The sequence below is a fragment of the Dermacentor andersoni genome, chromosome 4 (genome assembly GCF_023375885.2).
Source record: "Dermacentor andersoni chromosome 4, qqDerAnde1_hic_scaffold, whole genome shotgun sequence".
Taxonomy (NCBI): Eukaryota; Metazoa; Arthropoda; class Arachnida; order Ixodida; family Ixodidae; genus Dermacentor; species Dermacentor andersoni.
The window spans coordinates 95,856,888-95,875,994 of record NC_092817.1 but is presented as its reverse complement, the minus strand read 5'-3'; the positions used below and the strand labels follow the sequence as shown (position 1 = coordinate 95,875,994).

The 19,107-nt window shown below is 45.4% G+C and overlaps 1 protein-coding gene across 1 annotated transcript; it reads right to left on the bottom strand.

The window, feature by feature from the left end:
- Positions 1-4,023: 4,023 nt before the first annotated feature.
- On the bottom strand, positions 4,024-17,903 carry LOC126536817 (uncharacterized). The gene is made up of 6 exons (XM_055074181.1): positions 17,831-17,903; positions 17,505-17,698; positions 15,308-15,500; positions 10,997-11,129; positions 7,225-7,501; positions 4,024-4,224 (listed from the first exon to the last, which is right to left on the bottom strand). The coding sequence occupies exons 1-6, from the start codon at positions 17,901-17,903 to the stop codon at positions 4,024-4,026; spliced, it is 1,071 nt and encodes a 356-aa protein (XP_054930156.1).
- Positions 17,904-19,107: the final 1,204 nt, after the last annotated feature.

The window sequence follows — 19,107 nt, the reverse complement described above, 5'->3', positions numbered from 1 at the left end:
CACCTCATCTTGGGCCTTCGCCTCAGACTACTTCCCCAGTCGGGCATACTCGGCATTCGCCCTGCAGACGGCGTCTTCCAGCTCCTGCTGCTTCGGCTGTCTGCGGGGCGCCTGCATGCGGGGCTAGAAGTCCTAGTTCGGGCTGCGACTGCTGAAAGGGCTCCTGATCACGTGGTGGGTCTTCATGCAAGACAAGAGAAAAGATTGCTCAATTACGGTTATCCGATCCACATAGCTTTATTATCTTCACCGGCCTCTTTTAAACATCATTGTAGCTACATAGCTACAACAATAATACACAAAACGGCCGCAAGCTGCCATAGGAAGTTGCTGGTAACAGTAACCTGTTAAGAAGTGCAAGAAATCTCTATCACAACATAGCTTACAGCCAGTATCTATGACTTATGCTAAACGATACTGGCACTTACATTATGTAATTTCTAGGCTTGCATTTCCACTCCATGAATAAGAGCTGTAATGCATTCTGGACACAAAGGTTGGTAACAGGCACAGTGGAGTACTTCATAGCAAGATCGCATAGCAACTGCAACTACTACAAAAGCTAGTTCACTGCCTTACGTGTAAGGCCACTCCGCCCAGCAACAGCAGCAGGGCCCGACATCACGAAAACACTTGTCGCTGGCGTCTCCGTGAGGGAAGCGCTGAGCCCTGCTGCTTCCTCCGAGCTCGAGTCCTGCAGTCAGAATAGTGTTCAGTCATTGTAAACAATGTGTGCAATGCGTATTATTTGCACTAGTTGCTGCTCAGAGTACATAATCTATACTATCGCTCGCACAAAAAGAAAAAAAATGGTTGAAAACATTTTGCGTTCTTGTGATACAGTGTAATGCTGATAATTTGTTAGGTCGCAGGTCACACAAACAGCATTTTTTAAATCCAATGTAAGCACCTCGCTATAGGCGAAGAACTGAAGGCGATGGGGGGTCACAAGAACCCCTCCTGTCCTCCCTTAGCCCTGCAAACGCTACAACAACAACAACAACAACGTGAAACGACGTTACTGTCAGTATTATTAGAAAGCTCACCTCTGCTCGCTCGCGGCGCTGGCCGCTTCTTTTTTGACTTTATGAGTTATCTTGGCCCAATGGTTCGCGCTTGCAGCTGGTCATTTTGACCGCTGGCCCCTATGCGTTCAGCACCCCCGCGACCTCCTCCAACAGCTCGTGTTTTCGAGCAGCTGTCATACGTGGCGAGAGCTCTGTAGAAGCTCTCGCTAGGTATGGAAGCTCCTCGATGAACTGCAGAAGAATAGCAGCCTGCACCTTAAAAACTCGTAGCCTTTTTCGATTTCGCCGACATTTTATCTTCCTTTTAAACTTGGGAATATCAGCCGGCCCACAACACAGTAAGAAATTTAGCGGCAAATATTTTGTCTAAGCTAAGCGCCTACATAAAGTGCTCACTTCGATCTTAGTATTTTTACCTTTTTAAACCGATAACGTAAAAAAAGTTGAAATCGCTGCCCATATTTACCCTTGTAGCAACTGCTTTCTCGGAGCATAACCGTCAGTGCAGGGGCGCCTGACCGAGGATGTACTCGTATTACCATTGCTGCAATCACTTTGACGAAGCTATTGCTCTGTCGTGGCGGTGCCCTATTGAAAGGGGCTGAGTGCGTTGACAGTTCTCGATGCATTATGTTCCAAAGTTTGTCCTCGGGTGTTATGAATAATTCTTTATGGTCCTTCCTAAAAATGAAATTATCATACGTCATACAATACATGCAGCGAAAACCACCCGACAATACAAGCACTAGATAAGCAATATTTACTCACCTCACTCTTTTATCTCACGGCTCCTGCAAGCAGCGCCTGCAATTCTTCTCAGGCGCATTAAGTATACTGTTGTGGGTCGCCGTTAGTAGCACTGCGTTATGCACACGCTCGGGACAGTCAGCCTGGGTACGGACACGCTAGGGGCTGTGAGCTGTTTGGGTTCAACAGAGGCCGCCATTTTGCCTGCGTTCAACTGCATGGATTGGATGCAGATCCAACAAATGGCTATGGCTTCAAAAATAGGAACCCTTGCGTTTGCATTTCTTTAGGCTGCAGCAGCTTTTGCGTTGTAAGGTAACAAAATTAATTTGCTTTACGCAGAATAGAAGTCCGCTTTTATTAAGAAGCGGTTTCCAAAATAAATTTGTTATACAGCCCCGGAAAAAGAGAACCCGAAAGAAACATCCGGCCAACAAAGGGAGCTTTTGATTGGACTATCCAAAAAACGTCCTGCATACGCAACCAACATTTCTAAAAGCGCTGACGTCGCGCGAAAGGCATTGGCATAAAAAAAGTTATTTCTAGAAAGTCGCACCCCAGTTGCTAGGAGGGTTCTTCTTTTATGTGCGAAAGCGTAGTTACGTCAGTCCCTGCTTTGTATTCTACAGTTGCCGCTTGCGACAACTGCAGCTTATGAAACCGTAATCTTTACTGAGAAACACGAATTCTATGCGTGAAGGCGAGCTTCCAGGTCCTTTTTTTTTTCGCTCACGGCAGGCGCCGCCGCTGCCGCGGATGCGCGGAGGCGAGCTCCTTCTGGTGGCGTTGCAAGGAACCCTGCTAAGCATGAGGCGCGCGCCTCCCGCTGTGATTGGTTGAGGTTTTTTATATGCAGATGAAGAAATCCTGGGATCCTAATTATATGCAGCTTCGCTGCAAAACTAACACGATGATTAGAGTTTGTAAGGCAATGTTTAAGCGTTATCTGTGGTGCGAGCTAGGGGATTTCGCTGCCGATCTCGAGCTCGCCAAATCTTTTGGGGTTCGGAAGGTGCTGCGTCCTTCAAGGCATTTTTGTGTAAACGTTGTTTTATGGCATTGCCGTTTAAACTCTTATGCTGCTTCCCGATGCTCGAGCGCTCGCCGGCTTTCTAAGCGGTGTGACTTGCGACAGCATGACAACGATGGGAACACCATTTTGAAATGATGACGACAATATGACGGTGACAGCGTGAGGACTGCGCTATGAGGACAATGGGATGACAAGTGTACGACGACGACTGTATGTCGACGATGGCGCGACTACGACGGTACAACGAGAATCGAATGACAAATAACGATGCAATGATTAGGACGGCGGCCTGACAACGTATGTTAGACGACGATACATTAAGGACTACAATGGCCTGACGAGGACGGCGTGACGACGATGGTATATACTATTGGTGGGTTCCGCGGCTCGTGGTGCGTGAGGGGCAACACCTGGTGGTGTTACAGAGAACTAACCATTGCGTCACGTCACTGAAAACTTATATCTCATTAGTGGAAGCATCTTCTGTGCAACTCTCACCTCTCTCGTTCACCTCTCTTACTGCTGACGACGCCAATAGCGCGAAACTTAGCAACGATCGAGGTAGGATAAGATAACGCATTAATACAAAAAAGTTATAATCAGCAAGTCGCTCTGACCGGCGTGTAAGGCAGCTAAGACTACGCTTTGATTTACATTCTGTGTCAGACTGGGAGCTGATACCCTGAATTAAATGTGCTAGATAGGCGACAATGAGATTTTAATACATATGGTGATTACAAGCCTTGTCTTCAAATAACTCGCACACACGATATATATTCGCAAATACATCCTTCTAGATACTGACCGACACATACAGGCGTAAATAGTGCAATACCGGAGGCCAACCTTCGGCGTTGCTGATACGAAACTCGTGCAGTCGCCGATTTATGTGACAGCTGTTAAAAAAATCCGCTGGGAGATCTACGTTGCAGCAGAGATTTTTTTCGCTAGGTCGCTACGTGTGAAAGAGCATTCAATCTATGCCTGCAATCCAACTAAACAAATACTTCTTTTCTGGGCCAGTTCCTTTGTTCGCAAGCCTGCGCGATGAAATCACGTATTCATATGGTCATGTGTCGTGAAGTAATAGCGTGCTATATATATTTTTTTTTTCGGGCATATGAATATCCAATGAAGCGTTCTGATGACTGTGTGAAATAGAAGAAAACCACTCTCATTTGTAGTACTAACGGCAAACCGTTTATTTGTTTTATTTCACTGAACGCATACTTTCTCATTATAGGATCCTATAATGGTGTACACCAGCCGGTCGCCTTCATTGTACAGTTTTTTCGTTTTGTTTGCGAGTACTCCTACAACGACAGGCACGTATTCGCCGTCTTCTACTTTGTCCCTCTTCATGTGATAGGCAAACTGTCCTTGTAAAGTCACATTAACTTTGAATGTGCACGATCTCTGAAAGAGAAGAGCTTAATTAGTTACACTAATCTGAACAAGCCTCCAGATTCCATGGTTACAAATTTTCAATCCTCTATTACATAAATCAAATAACGTTCACACGGAAGCGAAATCAGTGAGAAGAAAATAACAAAGAAAACAAATTGGCACTACAAAGAATAGCAAAAGGTGAGAAGGTGGTCATCACCAAGGCAAAATAGAATAGATTTGAGAGCTTTGTACGCGTCAATTTAGGACAAGAGCGGATTTTTATAGTTCTTTGCACCCGTTTCTCAACTCATCTGATGAGAACAAACTAAGCGAATTTTTTGTTGTGATAATGCTCGGCTAAGTTTCAGTGAAGATTCAACTAATGTTAAGCGAACGCTTTATAAAAAATAGAGTAGTTGATATTATACAATGATTTGCTTTGTGTCTTAGGTAACAATCATTAATGAACAGTGAGTAATTGCAAAACATTGAAAAATTACGGATAGCACAATGTGAGCATTTAACAGGTTTTGCGACCTTCTGATTGTGACATGCTATGAAGAAAATTGTATTTTTGATTTTGAAAGCAATTACGCAGGAACTCGAGTCGCATTCCCACCGTCGTGCTGCAACGGTATAGACGAAGTATGCATTTCCCGCGAGCATAGTGTTAAGCCTGCAGGGAAGCGAGCGATGCGCAGCGCTTTTGGCTGGAAAAAGGACGCAGCCAAGTGGATGCACTGCCACGCTCCGCTCAGTTGAATCTGCAGCGGTGCCACCAAAGTATTTTGGCGAAGTAAATCGAACCTACACCGTTGTGGCCTCGAATGTGGTTCGAGTGGAAGAGACAGTAAGCTTCACGTTAAACCCAGCTAATCCTTTTATTTGGCGATTATGGACGTCGATACTTTTTCATTGGTGCCACCTCGTACGCCATGAAGGTACGATGCCCGAAACGCTGCTGCTTGCATTGCTCATCACGTCTGCGTTATGGGTCGCCTGGAATCTAGCAGGGCGCAGTTTCTGATGCGGAGAAGCAGTTTTTCTGCGTGCCGCGTCGCGTGAACGTGTGGCGCCGCGCGTATGTAAAACGCGGTCCTAGGAGATCGACAAGGCCATCGCTGTGCCATCGCTTTAAACGTATTGGCCTTTGGGCGTAACTGAAACTTCTTATAGTGAAGCTGTTAAGGGGGCTTACACTGTATCAAATGTCAATGAAAAGCAAATCAGCCTGTACTGCAGAGCCCCGCATTTGCTTTGAAGCGCAATCACTAAAAGTTGTAGAAGAATAGTTACATTGATGCAAAGGTATTATACATCAGATCATTGCTCCAATGTGTGCACGACTTGTGTACAAGGCATCTTCACACGTGAATGGGTCGCATTTGACTAGTATGATCGGTGGAGAAGTGCTACAAAGACCATTAAAGACAGTGATTAAGCTTTCTTACTGGTTGAACCCGATTAGAATATTTATATTGTAGCCTCGTAATTAATTTTAAATAACACATATACTGCATATAAGCCTTGAATATTGTGGTTCATTATATTTTCTCTTTGTAGAGCAAATGGCGTGCTCTGAAACAACCAGTCGAAAATGCTCTAAATATTTTTTGAAGTTACCGCAGCTACGCCGCGCTAGTTACGGCAACTTTCCACTTAATACACGAAATATTTTCGGTTAATCACTGCTACAGTTTTATTTTACTAAAGTTAATCAAACGCTTGTTATTTGGCTCTGGTAAAATTGGAGCTTCGAGGTGAAAGCTGCTCCGGGGTTACATACGTTCTATTTAGCAGGTTTCTTAACACTTCACACAGTTCGGCGGATTCGTCGTCACAAGATCTCACAAAATGCAACAATATTCGAAATGATCTGTCCCGCAGTGCACAACGTTACCCTCGATGAAAGTTAATACAACGCTAACGCATTTCACAGCAAGTTCGGATAAACTTGAAAGCTTATCGTAGTCTCGGCGTTGTTACTAAATAATGAACACGGGGCACATTCCTTGCACGCTTACTGTACTCAGTTCCGTTACGGCAATTTGTTCCCTAAATCAACTGCTTAAATTTTTCTTACAGAGCGTATTTATCGTGCAGATAAGGAGTGCCAATCGCACGTATAGTTTACGTTATCCAAGAGATTAGAAGATACAATCACACATTTTCGTTATTCGCAGATAGGAACTTTCTGTACGCGGAAAACAGGTTCTTTGTTCCTGCTTCGTTGTTCTGAGGAAATCAGCTTTTTGAAAATATGGTATGCCTTACCCGTAACAAAAATGTTATGCGTACTTTCACAGATGCACGTTTTCGATCCTGTAGTCATTGACTGTTCAGAACGGTTGTGGCACTTTCTCGTGTAGCCGCTGACGAAGTACCCTCTTTAGAATTATTATTGCTATTATTGGATTTGAACACCTATGTACACTTCACAGGAAAGGGAAAGCGAGGAGCAGGCTAGCATGCGCATGAAGGCAGACAATGAATTCGAGCCAGCTCGCATATAGTCTTCTTTGACGAAGAACCGCCCAGAATTGGGCATTTCCTGAGATTGGGGGAGTGGGGGGGGCACCCATTTATATGCCACCCAAGACGTTACATAGAAGCGCCGGCTCAGCTGAAACCTGTATTGTGTGACCAAAAGGAGCCGCTTGCATAGCTTCTACAAGCTATGATGTCGCCGATTGCGGGATTTCGGTGTTCAATCTCACCTTGGCTTTACGCCGCATTTCAACTGCCGTGCATAATGCCGTCTTCAGTCAGCGAATTTTTCTAAATATTTAGGACAATTCTAATTGACATGCAACATTGAACTCTTGTAGTACTCATGTTCACTTCTTTTCTGTCATATGGCACATTATATTTCCAGATCTCCCGCGGTGTGTCCATATGACAGAGGTTAAATAGTGTGCATTGATTATTACACTACGGCATGATGTTACGATCACTCTTACTTGGTTTCTTGCGACATTACTTATTGGTACAGTAAGAGATATTGAATAATAGCCTCCGCTCACTCACCATCTCAGATCGTCTGTATGGTACTTCGCGGATCGTTTCGAATATTTGAGTTTGGTTGTTTAAGTCTACTCGTACAGGTTTTTTTACTCCCGCCCATGCTTTTCCCATTAGGGGAAAGTTAACTTCTGTTATTGCGCGGAATGGAGACGTCATGCCTTCCGTAATAAACAAGCTGAACTCTTCCGTGCAGCTGCGAATATCTTTGCCAAATTGCAGCCCTTCCGCATTGGCCTCCGGAACACATTTCAGGCTCTCCGTCGTTGCGAAGATATAGTGCCTGCGAATATATGACGCACAAATGTTAGTTGCCGAATTACATATAATATAAACTGACATTAGATTTCTCCGGTAAAACAGGATGATTCATTAAGTCGCGTGACTTCACGTCAGCGATATATCCCGGTAGTGGTACGTATTCCAGTATGTACCGCTAGCTGGCTGGAACGTAAAGAAAACGCTGATCCAAAACGCATGTCGAAGCTATGTGAAGCGAAGCTTTATTCAAGTAGTTAATGAAATTCTAACTAACGATTAAAGATACATAAATTTTGTGTAGTTTCAACTTATGCAACAGGTAACATCATACAATGCTTCCGATTACGCACAGACAAAGTCACAACTGTATTCTCGTGCAATTTAAAGCGAAGCTGTATATAGCTACCCTCCGGCGGTGGTCGATGTCCGTCCGTCTATGCGTCGCATCGACACAAAAAAATTTCCGGCTCCAGTTTCTCGCGAGTGCTCTGTAGCTCTCAATCTAATGTAGGTATCTTGGAAAGAAATATACTGAAATTGGCCTCTAAAACGACGCTATCGTTACCCTGAGTTTCAAATACTAGTCATAAATAGTTAGTTCAAGGTGAAGTGGTAAACTTTACAGAATTGCTGTCTGATGTCAATACATAGCCGTCTCCGGAGCGAGTACGGTTACAGAAAACGGCTGTAACTCTTGTTTTACGAAAACTCTACCGAAAAAAATTAAATGACAATTAGGTGCGATGACAACTCTAGCATTACTAGGAGTTTCATCTACTTTTCTGAATTGGGTAGTTCATAGTGAAGTTGTAAATATTGTAGAATTCCCGTCTGCCATGCGGCGGTATACTTGCACACTTCACTACTTCATAAGAGAATAAAAATCACTCCACAGTCAAAAGATTATTCGTTGTGTGTGTCTTTCAATAATAATAATAATAATAATAATAATAATAATAATAATAATAATAATAATAATAATAATAATATACCTATATATACACAGATGCGTCGATTGAGCTTCGCAGCTCGTCCTTCACAGAGTGGAAGCGCTGACGAATTTTTTTATAAGCATTGGTGCAGTACACCGTTGATAAGGTATGCAAAATGCAAACACCAAATAAGACGTATGCGCAGTATGAGACATGAGACGTCTTCGATGTCGAGAGTACGAAGGCGATGTAAGATGCTTGCTGAGGGAACTATAGTGGTGGCAGATGTATCCCGAAATAAGTATAATCCATAATTAAATACATTTATAGATTCTTTACTTCGTCTGTCACAATGGCACATAAGCATTCCATAGAGTATCGAAGAATGAGCCCATACCCAAGGTCAAATAAAAAAATTAAATGAAGTCAATCAGCGAATTTGTTGAATACTTTGCCCTATTCAGCACAACACGAGTCACGTAGTAGCATGTGGCTCGTGGGCGGTCTTGGTCGATGCAGGATGATGTCGCGGTGGTACTCTGGAGGCGTGAAAACTGATAAGCGACATGGCAGTTCTTCGATAGCTAGAAACGGCGGCATTCCTTTATGAAAGGGGCGACAGTGGAGATGTTGAAGATCAGGAGATTGAAAGCGTCATCCGCAATGCCACTGAGGATATGTTTTACTTGACAGACTCTGTCATCAACAATCGATTTGGTGATAAAGGGCGAGGACATCTTGGATTTAGGAGATGTGTGACTCAGTAGCAGCTGGACGCGGGTAGCGAGCTGCTTTCTGGCGGCTTGCTGTCGACCGTACAGATTGCTAAAAGGTCAGACCAATTCTGTTCGAACAGCTCCCCACTATTGAGTTCCTCGTCATGTGTTTTGAACCAAATGCACAGGGTTCCGTCCAGATAGAAAATGACGTTGATTAGCATTATGGTCGGGTGTGACCTTGCATGTGTCACAATGTTGAGTGTAGTTGGAAACATCGTTTACTATATCAGTCCAATAACATTGTGGTGTCAGGAGTCATATCTTCTTTACGCCGTTATGCCCAAAATGTTGATGAGCGTTCTTGAGAGTAGTTGGACGCAGTCCATAACGCAGGTATATATTCTTAAGTCCGTTCTTTTTCACGATGAGTATGTCATCTTCTAGCGACTATGTTCCTTCGGTGCGCTTGCTGTTATATTCCTGTTGTTTGCTGGGCGAGAGAAGCTGAACTACTGCAGCTCTAGAACGTTAGTTATGCCCTCTTGGTGTTTATAGTTCACCTTGTGTATTGACAACTTTAACGACTCCTTGAAAGGTGACATCGAGTATTGTTTGCATTCTTCACCAGTGGAGTGCAGAATGACCCTATACAACAGTGAACGGCTTCCCATGATATGATAATGTGACTTGTGGAACTCCCGCCATATCGTTATTCAATCGTAACGCGCAGACACGGACACCCATATATATATATATATATATATATATATATGTGTGAACTTGGACCAATGATTAAGAAAAAGTGGTTTAGCGCAACTGACTGACACCAACTACATATGGTTTGCCTTCATGTGGTGCTCTTTAGGGTATATTTTATATTGCAATTAGTTCATTAGTTGATTGTGTCTTGCTTTAATATTCACTTTAAGGCCAAGCGCGTTTCATTACGTTGTAGAGGGCATTCGGAAAGGACCAATCCAATTTTTTGTAGCAACGTACAAGCTGCATGGTGGTCTTTTCCGGTGTTTGAAGAAAGCCCACGAAATATGAAATAAAACCACCTGGCTGCGCTCATGCGCTACCATATTCCAGCGCTCTTCGGCCGTGCTTCGAGCGAAAGAACCGTTCCAGCTGACCACGGTGAAGTGAGCGGCCACGGCTTCACGCATCGGCTTCACAATGCGTCTGCATCTTTGACGGTGGCACACGGAAAGGAAGCGTCGTCGTCCCGTATAAGCGATAGGCTTCACGGCCCATATGACAAGTGGTCTAGTAGAGTTACAGAATTGGTGCTGGTCCACAAAGTATATGGTAGGAAGAAATAAAAAGTTTGCAGGCATACGATGGTGTCAGCTTACGTAAAACAGGGGTAATTGGAAACATCTGAAAACCGCCTTAGTCTTGCATAGATATAAAACAAGCTGATGGCGATAAAATGAAGCGGGTTGTGACTTTGCAGTTTCTATGGTTTCTTAGCAGAAGTAATAATGTTACTGTGAGAATTATTAATAATTACCTGCGCTTATATTTTACTTTACAGAGCATCTGTATCCCTACGTTTGTGTTTTCCGCACACACATAAACGCAAAGCAAGCAGAAACATAACATGGGAAGCAGTGGACAACACGACATAAGCTGCGAGGTTGGGGCCGCCCGCCAGAAACTTTCTGGCGGTAGCGGCGTGACGCAATCTGGGGATTGAGAATTCTTCCTGATGGGTATTTGTTAAGTAATTTTTCACAATGGCAAAGGTTTATCAAGGGTCTCTTTAAGTTAGATATCTGGAGATAACAGGCTTAGATGTTCGATCGCGCCAGTAAGTGTAGGTATTTAGCACAATATTACGCAAAGAAAAGCTATACGTACCCTTTTCTCTCCTGCTCTTGTTGTATCCAGTATTCGTAATAACCGCTTAACCCCCAGCTATCAATTTTTCCTGATGTATTTTGCTTCTCAACATATTGCTTTGCTTCTTCTGTTAAGTTCACCATCTGGGTACCTGGCATATAAAAAATATTACAGCATGAAATGGTGGATGTACCACTTCTGTAATAACGCGCGCTTGACGAGCGTAGTGAATTTCGCCGCAACTGGCTCACGAACATCCTTAAGTTTTGATATATAGTTGTGATACCAATACGGCACGTCTTGAACGAAAGCCAGGCTCGTATATTTTGAAGAATAATTTATCTACGCTCATCTCTAAAGCGACAGGATTTAGCATAAGTAGAAGGTCCAAAAAATATAGGTTCCCTGATATGCATAAATAAAATCTGCATATTTATGCATAAATATTATGGTTATGACTTTTAAGCCTAATTCTTTAGAACACATTTCATAATCATTATTCAACAAAAATTACAGTCGTCGTCGAGAACATGTGCAAGAAGAGGCGTGAAGGATTTGCAGAAAAATGGGATTCTGTTAGTGATTTTCTTTTAGAGGAAACAGCAATATCCATGTTTGTCAAAAGATAGCAACAAATGAAGAGTAGACACCAATGCAGAAAACACGTAATGCATGTCAGTCATACCACAAAACCTAGGCGTTCCTCCACACTCACATTGTATTCTGGTTTTCGACGCGTTACTTGCAGATAATGGATTTTGATTATTCAATCTGTTGGCCTATCTTGTATTCCTTTTCATCTAGCTCTTGTATGTTCACGCTTGGTAATTGATATAATGCATAATTTTTAAGTGATTACAATAAGACTCTCAAAACAGTTATAAAGATATGCCGAATTTAGAACGTCTCGTTTTTGACACCTCATCGTTAGAACAGGATGCCGGTGAAGGTACTTTTTCCCATGCAGTACTATATTCAAGTTACTATACTTTGATATGCCGAGTGTTATTAGGTAGAAATTGTACGGAATGTTTCTGTGTAGCAGCGGGCTTATACATACCGTTCATCCAAAAGTGTCGAGAAACACAAATGAAGGCCAATTGCTTTCATCTATGTAGACCTGAATATTTTAATCTCGAACCTTCGTTTAGAGCAAGCGCACTTAATCTAGACACCAGGCCCCATCTGTCGACATGGCCCCAGGGGTCTGGGCGCCCCGCATGCGATAAGAACATGCTGGGCGAGCCTCCTCGGTGTTCGCTAATTCCATCAGCTCCTGCAAAAAATAACTGCCACAGAATGGCGTTACAGATTTGGGTCTATGCTAATTGTTCGGAAAATATTAGCTCGTAGTGTCTGCTGACAATCGCATCGCTCCTTATTGTATCTCATCTTACATGCTTCCATGAAAACGACTGTCAGCTACCAAAAAGTAGCACACAGCTACAAAGAAAGCTCGTCCAAGTTCCTTATGCAAACACGTATATTTGCTATGTAGCTTTCTGTGGGCGAGACTCTGGCCTGAATAAGGTAGAACTTATTTGTTTTTATTCCAAATCCACCATCAGCCTTCACTGATAAGTTACAATGGCAGCCCATATGGGTGGAACTCCAACTCATTGTGACCAATAACGGAGGGGTAATGGCGTATTTGGAATAAAAATAGATTAAAATAGTTCTACGTTATCCCGACCTGTGTGTCTCATTTGTGCTTTTGTGCAATTTTTGAGCGGAAAACATTCCATCTAATGAAATTTCAACACCATGCCGATTTCTGTGAAACTTGTATGCTTCTTCTAAACTATGCTTTACGAGCACTCTGTTAAACTGCTTTCGAGACGCGCAAACCAAAACTTTATAATGGCGGTATTCTGGCAAACGTGAGAAATGTAAAATTTTATGCGAAGTACGTTCTATGGTTGAAAATACTCGCAGTGCGGGCTTTACTAGCAAACTCATTTGAGCTTTTGACACTCCCCTTTTACTGCTTTTTTTGCGGTTATATAACAGCTGCGTAAGGACGTATCAAGATATTTAGTCTTGATTCTTTGTTATAAGCACGTTGTTCTATTGCAGAATGAAAAACAAAAGGATTTAAAGACTCGTTGCAATAATTGTTGACATGTAACCAATGATAATCTCAGAAAAAAAAGGAAATAATTTTCTGCTGATTACGGTATTAATGCATGAACATTCTTAGGGCCATTCACGCCCTTCCCGGGAGCCAACTATTTATCTATCTATATTTGTTTGTATTTTATCATCTTCCCTCCTATCTGTGTCACTGGGTAGTCCTTGATCAAATGCAGCGTGCATGGGGAAGCTGTGTTGACGGAATAGGGTTCGAAGCCAACTGTCAGAGCAACATTAATTGGGTCACTGAGTATGTGGTAATGTGTACGTATGTGCCTCTATTCAACGAACCTCTTTCAAGCGGACCTAGGTTACTGTAGACGCTGGGCAGGGCAGATACCGCTGTTCGATGAAACTCTTTGACGCCGACTTGGAGCACCGGCCATGTTTCACTCGGTCTGTGGTGGTCTTCATTGAGCCTTCTTGATGCCTACTTGCGTCAATGGGTACGTGCGAGCAGGTGTTTGGCGCTCTTCAATGAGCGTCATTGACGCCGGTTGGGTTACTAGGTAGGCCTATGTGCCACTAGGAATGTGCCACTGTACAATGACAAAAAGATCCTTTAAATTTATCCGGTGCTGGGTGGAAGCCAACCAGCGTCACAAGGGTTCCTCAAGGACAGCAGCACAACACTTTAGCAGGCGGTACCGCAAATGCACTGGGTGTGTGGCGCTTTTCATTGAACGTGTTTTACGTCAACGCTTTAGCGAGCTGCGCCATGGGTGCACTAGGTATGTGTCGCTCTTCAATGAACCTCTCGCCAAATTGGGTTACTGTTTATGTGCCGCTGGATGTGCGGCAAACGAGGGAAGAATCCTAAGCGTTCGCAGGTACGAACGCGCCACGCTTCTTATCTGTGAGGCCACGCGCGGACTTTTCGGGGAGTGCCACTAGATGGCACAGCGTGTCGAGAAAGAAGTGTTAGAGAAGAGTCCGGTTGCCGCATGACGCGTTTATCAGCATTTGCGCGCAGCGGCGCGCCATTCATATCAGACGCCATGTGCAGGTTTCGCGGCGGCTTATGGTGTCTAGTGTTCCTAGGGAGCGCGAAAGAGGAATCCCACGGCAGTACACGCCTCATACACAACTCGTTTCGACGGGGGCAGTACGTTATGCCGGTAATGGGTTCATTGTTCACGCATCACTGTCGGCAGTTATACTGAGAGGGCTTCTGCCAAATTTTTATGTATTGTTACGTTGCGCGGCGGAGCGGAAGAAGAGGAGATAGAAGAACTGCGCGCGTTGAAGAAAAAGCCCGACTGCCTGCGATCTCGTCTCTATCCCCCTCGATCACTTTGTAAATAAATCCATCTCATCCGTAAAAACTTTGGTGGAGGTGCCGGGTGCAAGCCGTTGGGGTGGTGCGGTCTGACGACGTTCGAAGATACGTGAAGGATGCCGGAACTCCGCCGAGTCGACGCGGGCGCGTTTACCATGCAAAGGCCGAATTTCGCTGTTAGTTTGCAGTTGGCAAAGCACCGGCGGCTCTTCAGAACAGTGTGCGTCAAGGGTGCATTGGGGGTACTCCCGTACTGCGTCTCTTCCTCCACCTTGTGGTTGAAAGTGCGCAAATTCTCCTTTAACGAGTTGTACTAGCAAGGCAGTGTCGTTGGATGAGGAGACGTCCACGCTTGCGACCGTGGTCACGTTGTCGAGTCCACCAAACTTTGGCAATACACGACGTGTCTTCAGTGCCTCAAAAGCACGGCAGTGACGTCTTAATTAAGACGGAGTACGCAGGTCTTCTGTTCATATAACTAAATTGTAGACTCCTTCAGTGATGCCCTTCAGAAGATGTCCAACCTTATCTTCATCCGACATGCCGGTTCTCACAATTCTGCACAGTTTCAATATTTCTTCAATATGGGTTGTGCATCTTTCTACGGGCAACTGTGCTCTACGCAAAAGCGCATGGTCAACCTTTTTTCTTCTTGAAAGTCAGTCTCCGAAGCAACTCTTGATTTCCGCAGTGAACCTTTCCCACGTTGTCATCGTGCTTTCGTTGTTACTGAACCAGAGAAGTGCGGTTCAGGTGAGAAAGAAAACGACATTAGCAAGTCGCGCCGTTGCGTTCCACCCATTGTGACCGCTTTTTTTTTTTTTTGAGCCAGTCGTCGACATCTTCATCAGCCTTGCGTCAAAAGGTGCGTGGTTCTTTCCGAGGGATCAAGCAGATGACTTGCCTTGGGCGCTCACTGTCATCTTGCATGCTTGTGTCTTGGCTGCCGTCAGCTGCTTGAGGTTCGTTCATGTCCGTGTCTTCAGGTGGTAGTCCGAGCAAGCGCCGGCTTCGTCGGAGGATGTGTAGAAGAACGTTGTCCAGAGCGATAACCCAGCACCGTCCACCAAAGTTGCTCCCACCAAAGTCCACCAAAAGGTAACAAATGTTCTTTTTTGTTATAGGTTGCGTGGGAATGTTCAATAAGTTTACTGTCTCGAATGTCATAATTCTATGCGATAGCAGAACAGACAATTCTATATGGTGCTTTCTGTCAAAAACGATTGCTTGTCATTTATGTGTTGCGTTTAACTGTAGTGAAGCTCTTTTTTGGGCTAGTTTGCGTACTCTTGAACACATAACACCTGTGGGGTGTCCTTATGGTACCAACGTTGACTAGCTTTAATTTACTCTGGACAGAAGCAATCACTATAAAATATTTTTTGTCCTTTCAATACAAAGTTGTATATGCTGCTTGACGATCTCTGACCGAAATAAAGGTATTGTATAAATTGTTTTATCGAGGGTGCCGCCATTTTGCGACCACTGCGTCATGTATTGTCTGGCGCCATGCTGGTAAGTGGTATCGTGCTTGAGGGCACACAATGAACGTTCTGGTGACGACGAGTGGCAAGTTTTCGCGCTTTCTTGAGATGTCTCAAGAATTATTTTTGGTCGCGAAACGTTTTAGCAGATCGTTACTAAGTTTTGAGGTTAGATGTAGCCGCAGTATCGAACGGCGACGGAGCTAGAGGTGCTCACAGAGCTCCGCCCACCATCTAAATTGGAGGCGAGTAAAGTCTGAACATTGTCGATACGTAACATACGTGCAACGTGTTATTATTGTTTGTCTAGCCTTGAACTCTGTTTCGGTGTCACTCAGATGACAACAATGACAGGTATCTCCGCTTGCAATGCGGTGTGCCGCAGCAAGCATTCATTGCAATCCAGGTAACCAACGAAGCTCCACGTAAACGTGTCTTGCTAGCTTTCCTGCTCCTAAAATTTTCGCGTTGTGATTTTCTAATCATTGTTTATCTCGCACCAGGGCATCAAGCTTTACAAAATAAAAGACTGTAACATATCTCGACTGGAAAAGCCATTACCATAGAGCATTGAGGGAGCCAGAAATTGTTTTTTTTTTTTTTTGAGCCACATGACTGGGTACAGGAAGCGGGAAGCAGGGTATGTGCCACCCCATTGGCTACGCCACCGACACGGAGTTCTTGATAAAACGACCTGGTGACATTGGCAGCGAATATGCCACAATCAACCAGACGCACGCGACGCGTTGAAAGGATATGCTCACCATTAGGGCTCGACTGCCGACTCCAGAGTGCTGGGAAACGAACTATGTGCAACGCCAACTTTATTTTGCTATGTAATATAGCACGCGATTCGCATCGTCGGCCAGGCAGCCTCCCGGCGATATTCGAAAACACTGTAGACACCATGCGAACTAGGGGTGACCGGCTTCAGCGCGCATCCTACGGCCTGGGGCAGTCGCAGCTGCAACAGCTGTGGCAACGCTCTGGTAACTGCTACACTTCAGGCCGGCCTTGTCATAATAAGCACAGGGGAGGGAAATTGCGTGGGCCGTGTTGCCCACAAGGTGAGCTCGGCAATCAAACTGAGCATCACTGAAAATTATATTCCTACAACTGGGTCGCGGCTTCTGACTGGGGATCCGACAACCTTCCCATACAACTGAAGCCCTTGTCGGCTCGCAACCCCGGGTCAGGACATTGCATATTTATTCATCAGGAAACCTTCCGGAGGATTCTCTCTCTCAATTGCAGCGAGGACTTCCTGCGGGTACTTTAAGCGAGCGAGCGAGCGCAGTGGCGGCCACCATCCGGATGAACACACAACCGGCCCAGCAGCTATCGGACCTGAGACTACTTAAACTATCGGTAGTTTAGCAGTCTATTAATAGCAGTCATATTTAGTGTATTAGTGAATTTGCCGGGCCAGCGGTAAATGCACGCATAGGCCAACTGCTCAAAGTCTAAAAGACGTTTGGTCATGGGTTTTTCTGTGGCACAGGATGCGCGGCAAAGTGGTGTCTCCGCCTATACGGCACCGTGGTTACGCCGAGGCTACTTCATGCGCTCCCTTGTTGACCCAACCACGAATTCGCCTGGACCACCTAGAGCGGCAGCACCGGAAACCCACCCAGATGATGCTTGGGCTGCCAAGGAGCTCACACACCGGTGCCACTTTCACCGAGGCGAATTGCCGCTGTCGTTGTTGCTGCTGCAGCGTGGCCACCATCACGTTGACCGGCTCCACCGTGGGCCCCAGGTAGCGCGGCTCTTCTCTGAAGGTTGGAGAGCCGACAGCACTTGTATATGAGCAGCCTGTGCCAGCTATACGAGAAGGTTGTCGGTCATCCTCTCAGGCTAGCCATTCCGCCACCTACTCCACATCATCAGCCAGTGGAGGTGAGCACCACGCTATAGGGCTTCCCGAAATTCTGGTCGCCATCCCGCATCTCTTACCAGGCGTTCTGGGTCCCCGCTGCAGGACCGGCTGGATGAACGCCGGCACATCCACACGGATGGCTGAGTCCATATCAACTTTTGATCTGCCACAGCATCCTGCAGAATCCCGACCGTTGTGCGCTCTGGTGTAGGGCGCCGCGACCCACGACCCCCCCTCCCCTACCTCCAGCTCCAAGCTCTTCAATATCCGGAGACCAGCAGTCTTGACGTCGCACTGCTGTCAGAAAAGCTTTGCGCTCTTGTTTTCAGTTGCTTGGAGCGGTCCCTTTAGTGGCTCCCCTCTCACGTCGGCGCCCAGGGTCACGACGAGACAGAGGCCTTGGTAAAAGCAGCACACCACACCACAGCACCCGTCAGCCCCACTGCAACGGCTTTCGACTATGCGAGGCACATGTTGTAGCAGCAGCTTGCTGCTGTCCACACGTATCTCGGCGTCAACAGCAATCGACCCCACCCACATCCCCTCCCTGATCGCGGCCTCACATGGAAGGAGTGATCTCTATCTTGCTGCGCCTACGGATTGGCTGGCTCCTGGACGGCATCCCATAACTACAGAAAGGGCTTGGGTCAATACCCGTCCTGCTCAGCGTGCGCAGAGGCCGAGGCAATTGCGCACCTCTTTTGCTTCTGCCGCGCTTTCTTCAAGGCAGGGGCTTCTCCCCGCACATCATTTTTAGACCTGGGCCTTCTTGCGGTCTCGACATAGTAACTGCTGTTCTCTGACTCGCATCACATCTGCGCCTCCAGACACCTCCTTATGTTGCTGGCGGACACGGGAGTGTAGGCTACCTCGTTAATGCGCCCCATGCTACAAGCGAAAACTGTTGCTACCAGGTCATTCTACATCTGCCCACAGGAAGTCTTGTTAACGGTACCTTGTGTTTGCAGGGTGATGTACGTGTGAGGTCCTGTAGTGTCGCAGATTTCCCGGACAGACTCAATCAAGCTGGCGCGCGCTCACCTAGGTGGAATCTTTGGAAGCTTATTTGCATGAGACGGATTGCAAGAACGGGTCATAACAAAAAAAAGAACATAGCAGTTTCTCCAAAAGGCGAAGCTATAGATGCGATAGCACCACGATAGAATATTACACGAAGTGCCACACCCTTGCCACATTGCACTTTTTAATGTCACTAGATTCGAATGACATTCGATGCAACGAATTCCATTCGACCCGTGGGGGTGCTACACAGGAAAAATTAATGTCATTTGGTCACGGTATCAATGGCCATTATTGAATGAAAGTGGGGAGAAAAATAGAACGAGGCATGTGT

Excerpts from the sequence above, each read along its gene's own strand:
- LOC126536817 (XM_055074181.1), bottom strand. The coding sequence starts at position 17,903 with ATGGACTCAGCCATCCGTGTGGATGTGCCGGCGTTCATCCAGCCGGTC. Across the intron at positions 11,130-15,307 it reads CACAAGCATGCAAGATGACA|GTACCCAGATGGTGAACTTA; the intron begins GTGAGCGCCCAA and ends TTTATATGCCAG. Across the intron at positions 7,502-10,996 it reads CAAGAGCAGGAGAGAAAAGG|GCACTATATCTTCGCAACGA; the intron begins GTACGTATAGCT and ends ATATATTCGCAG.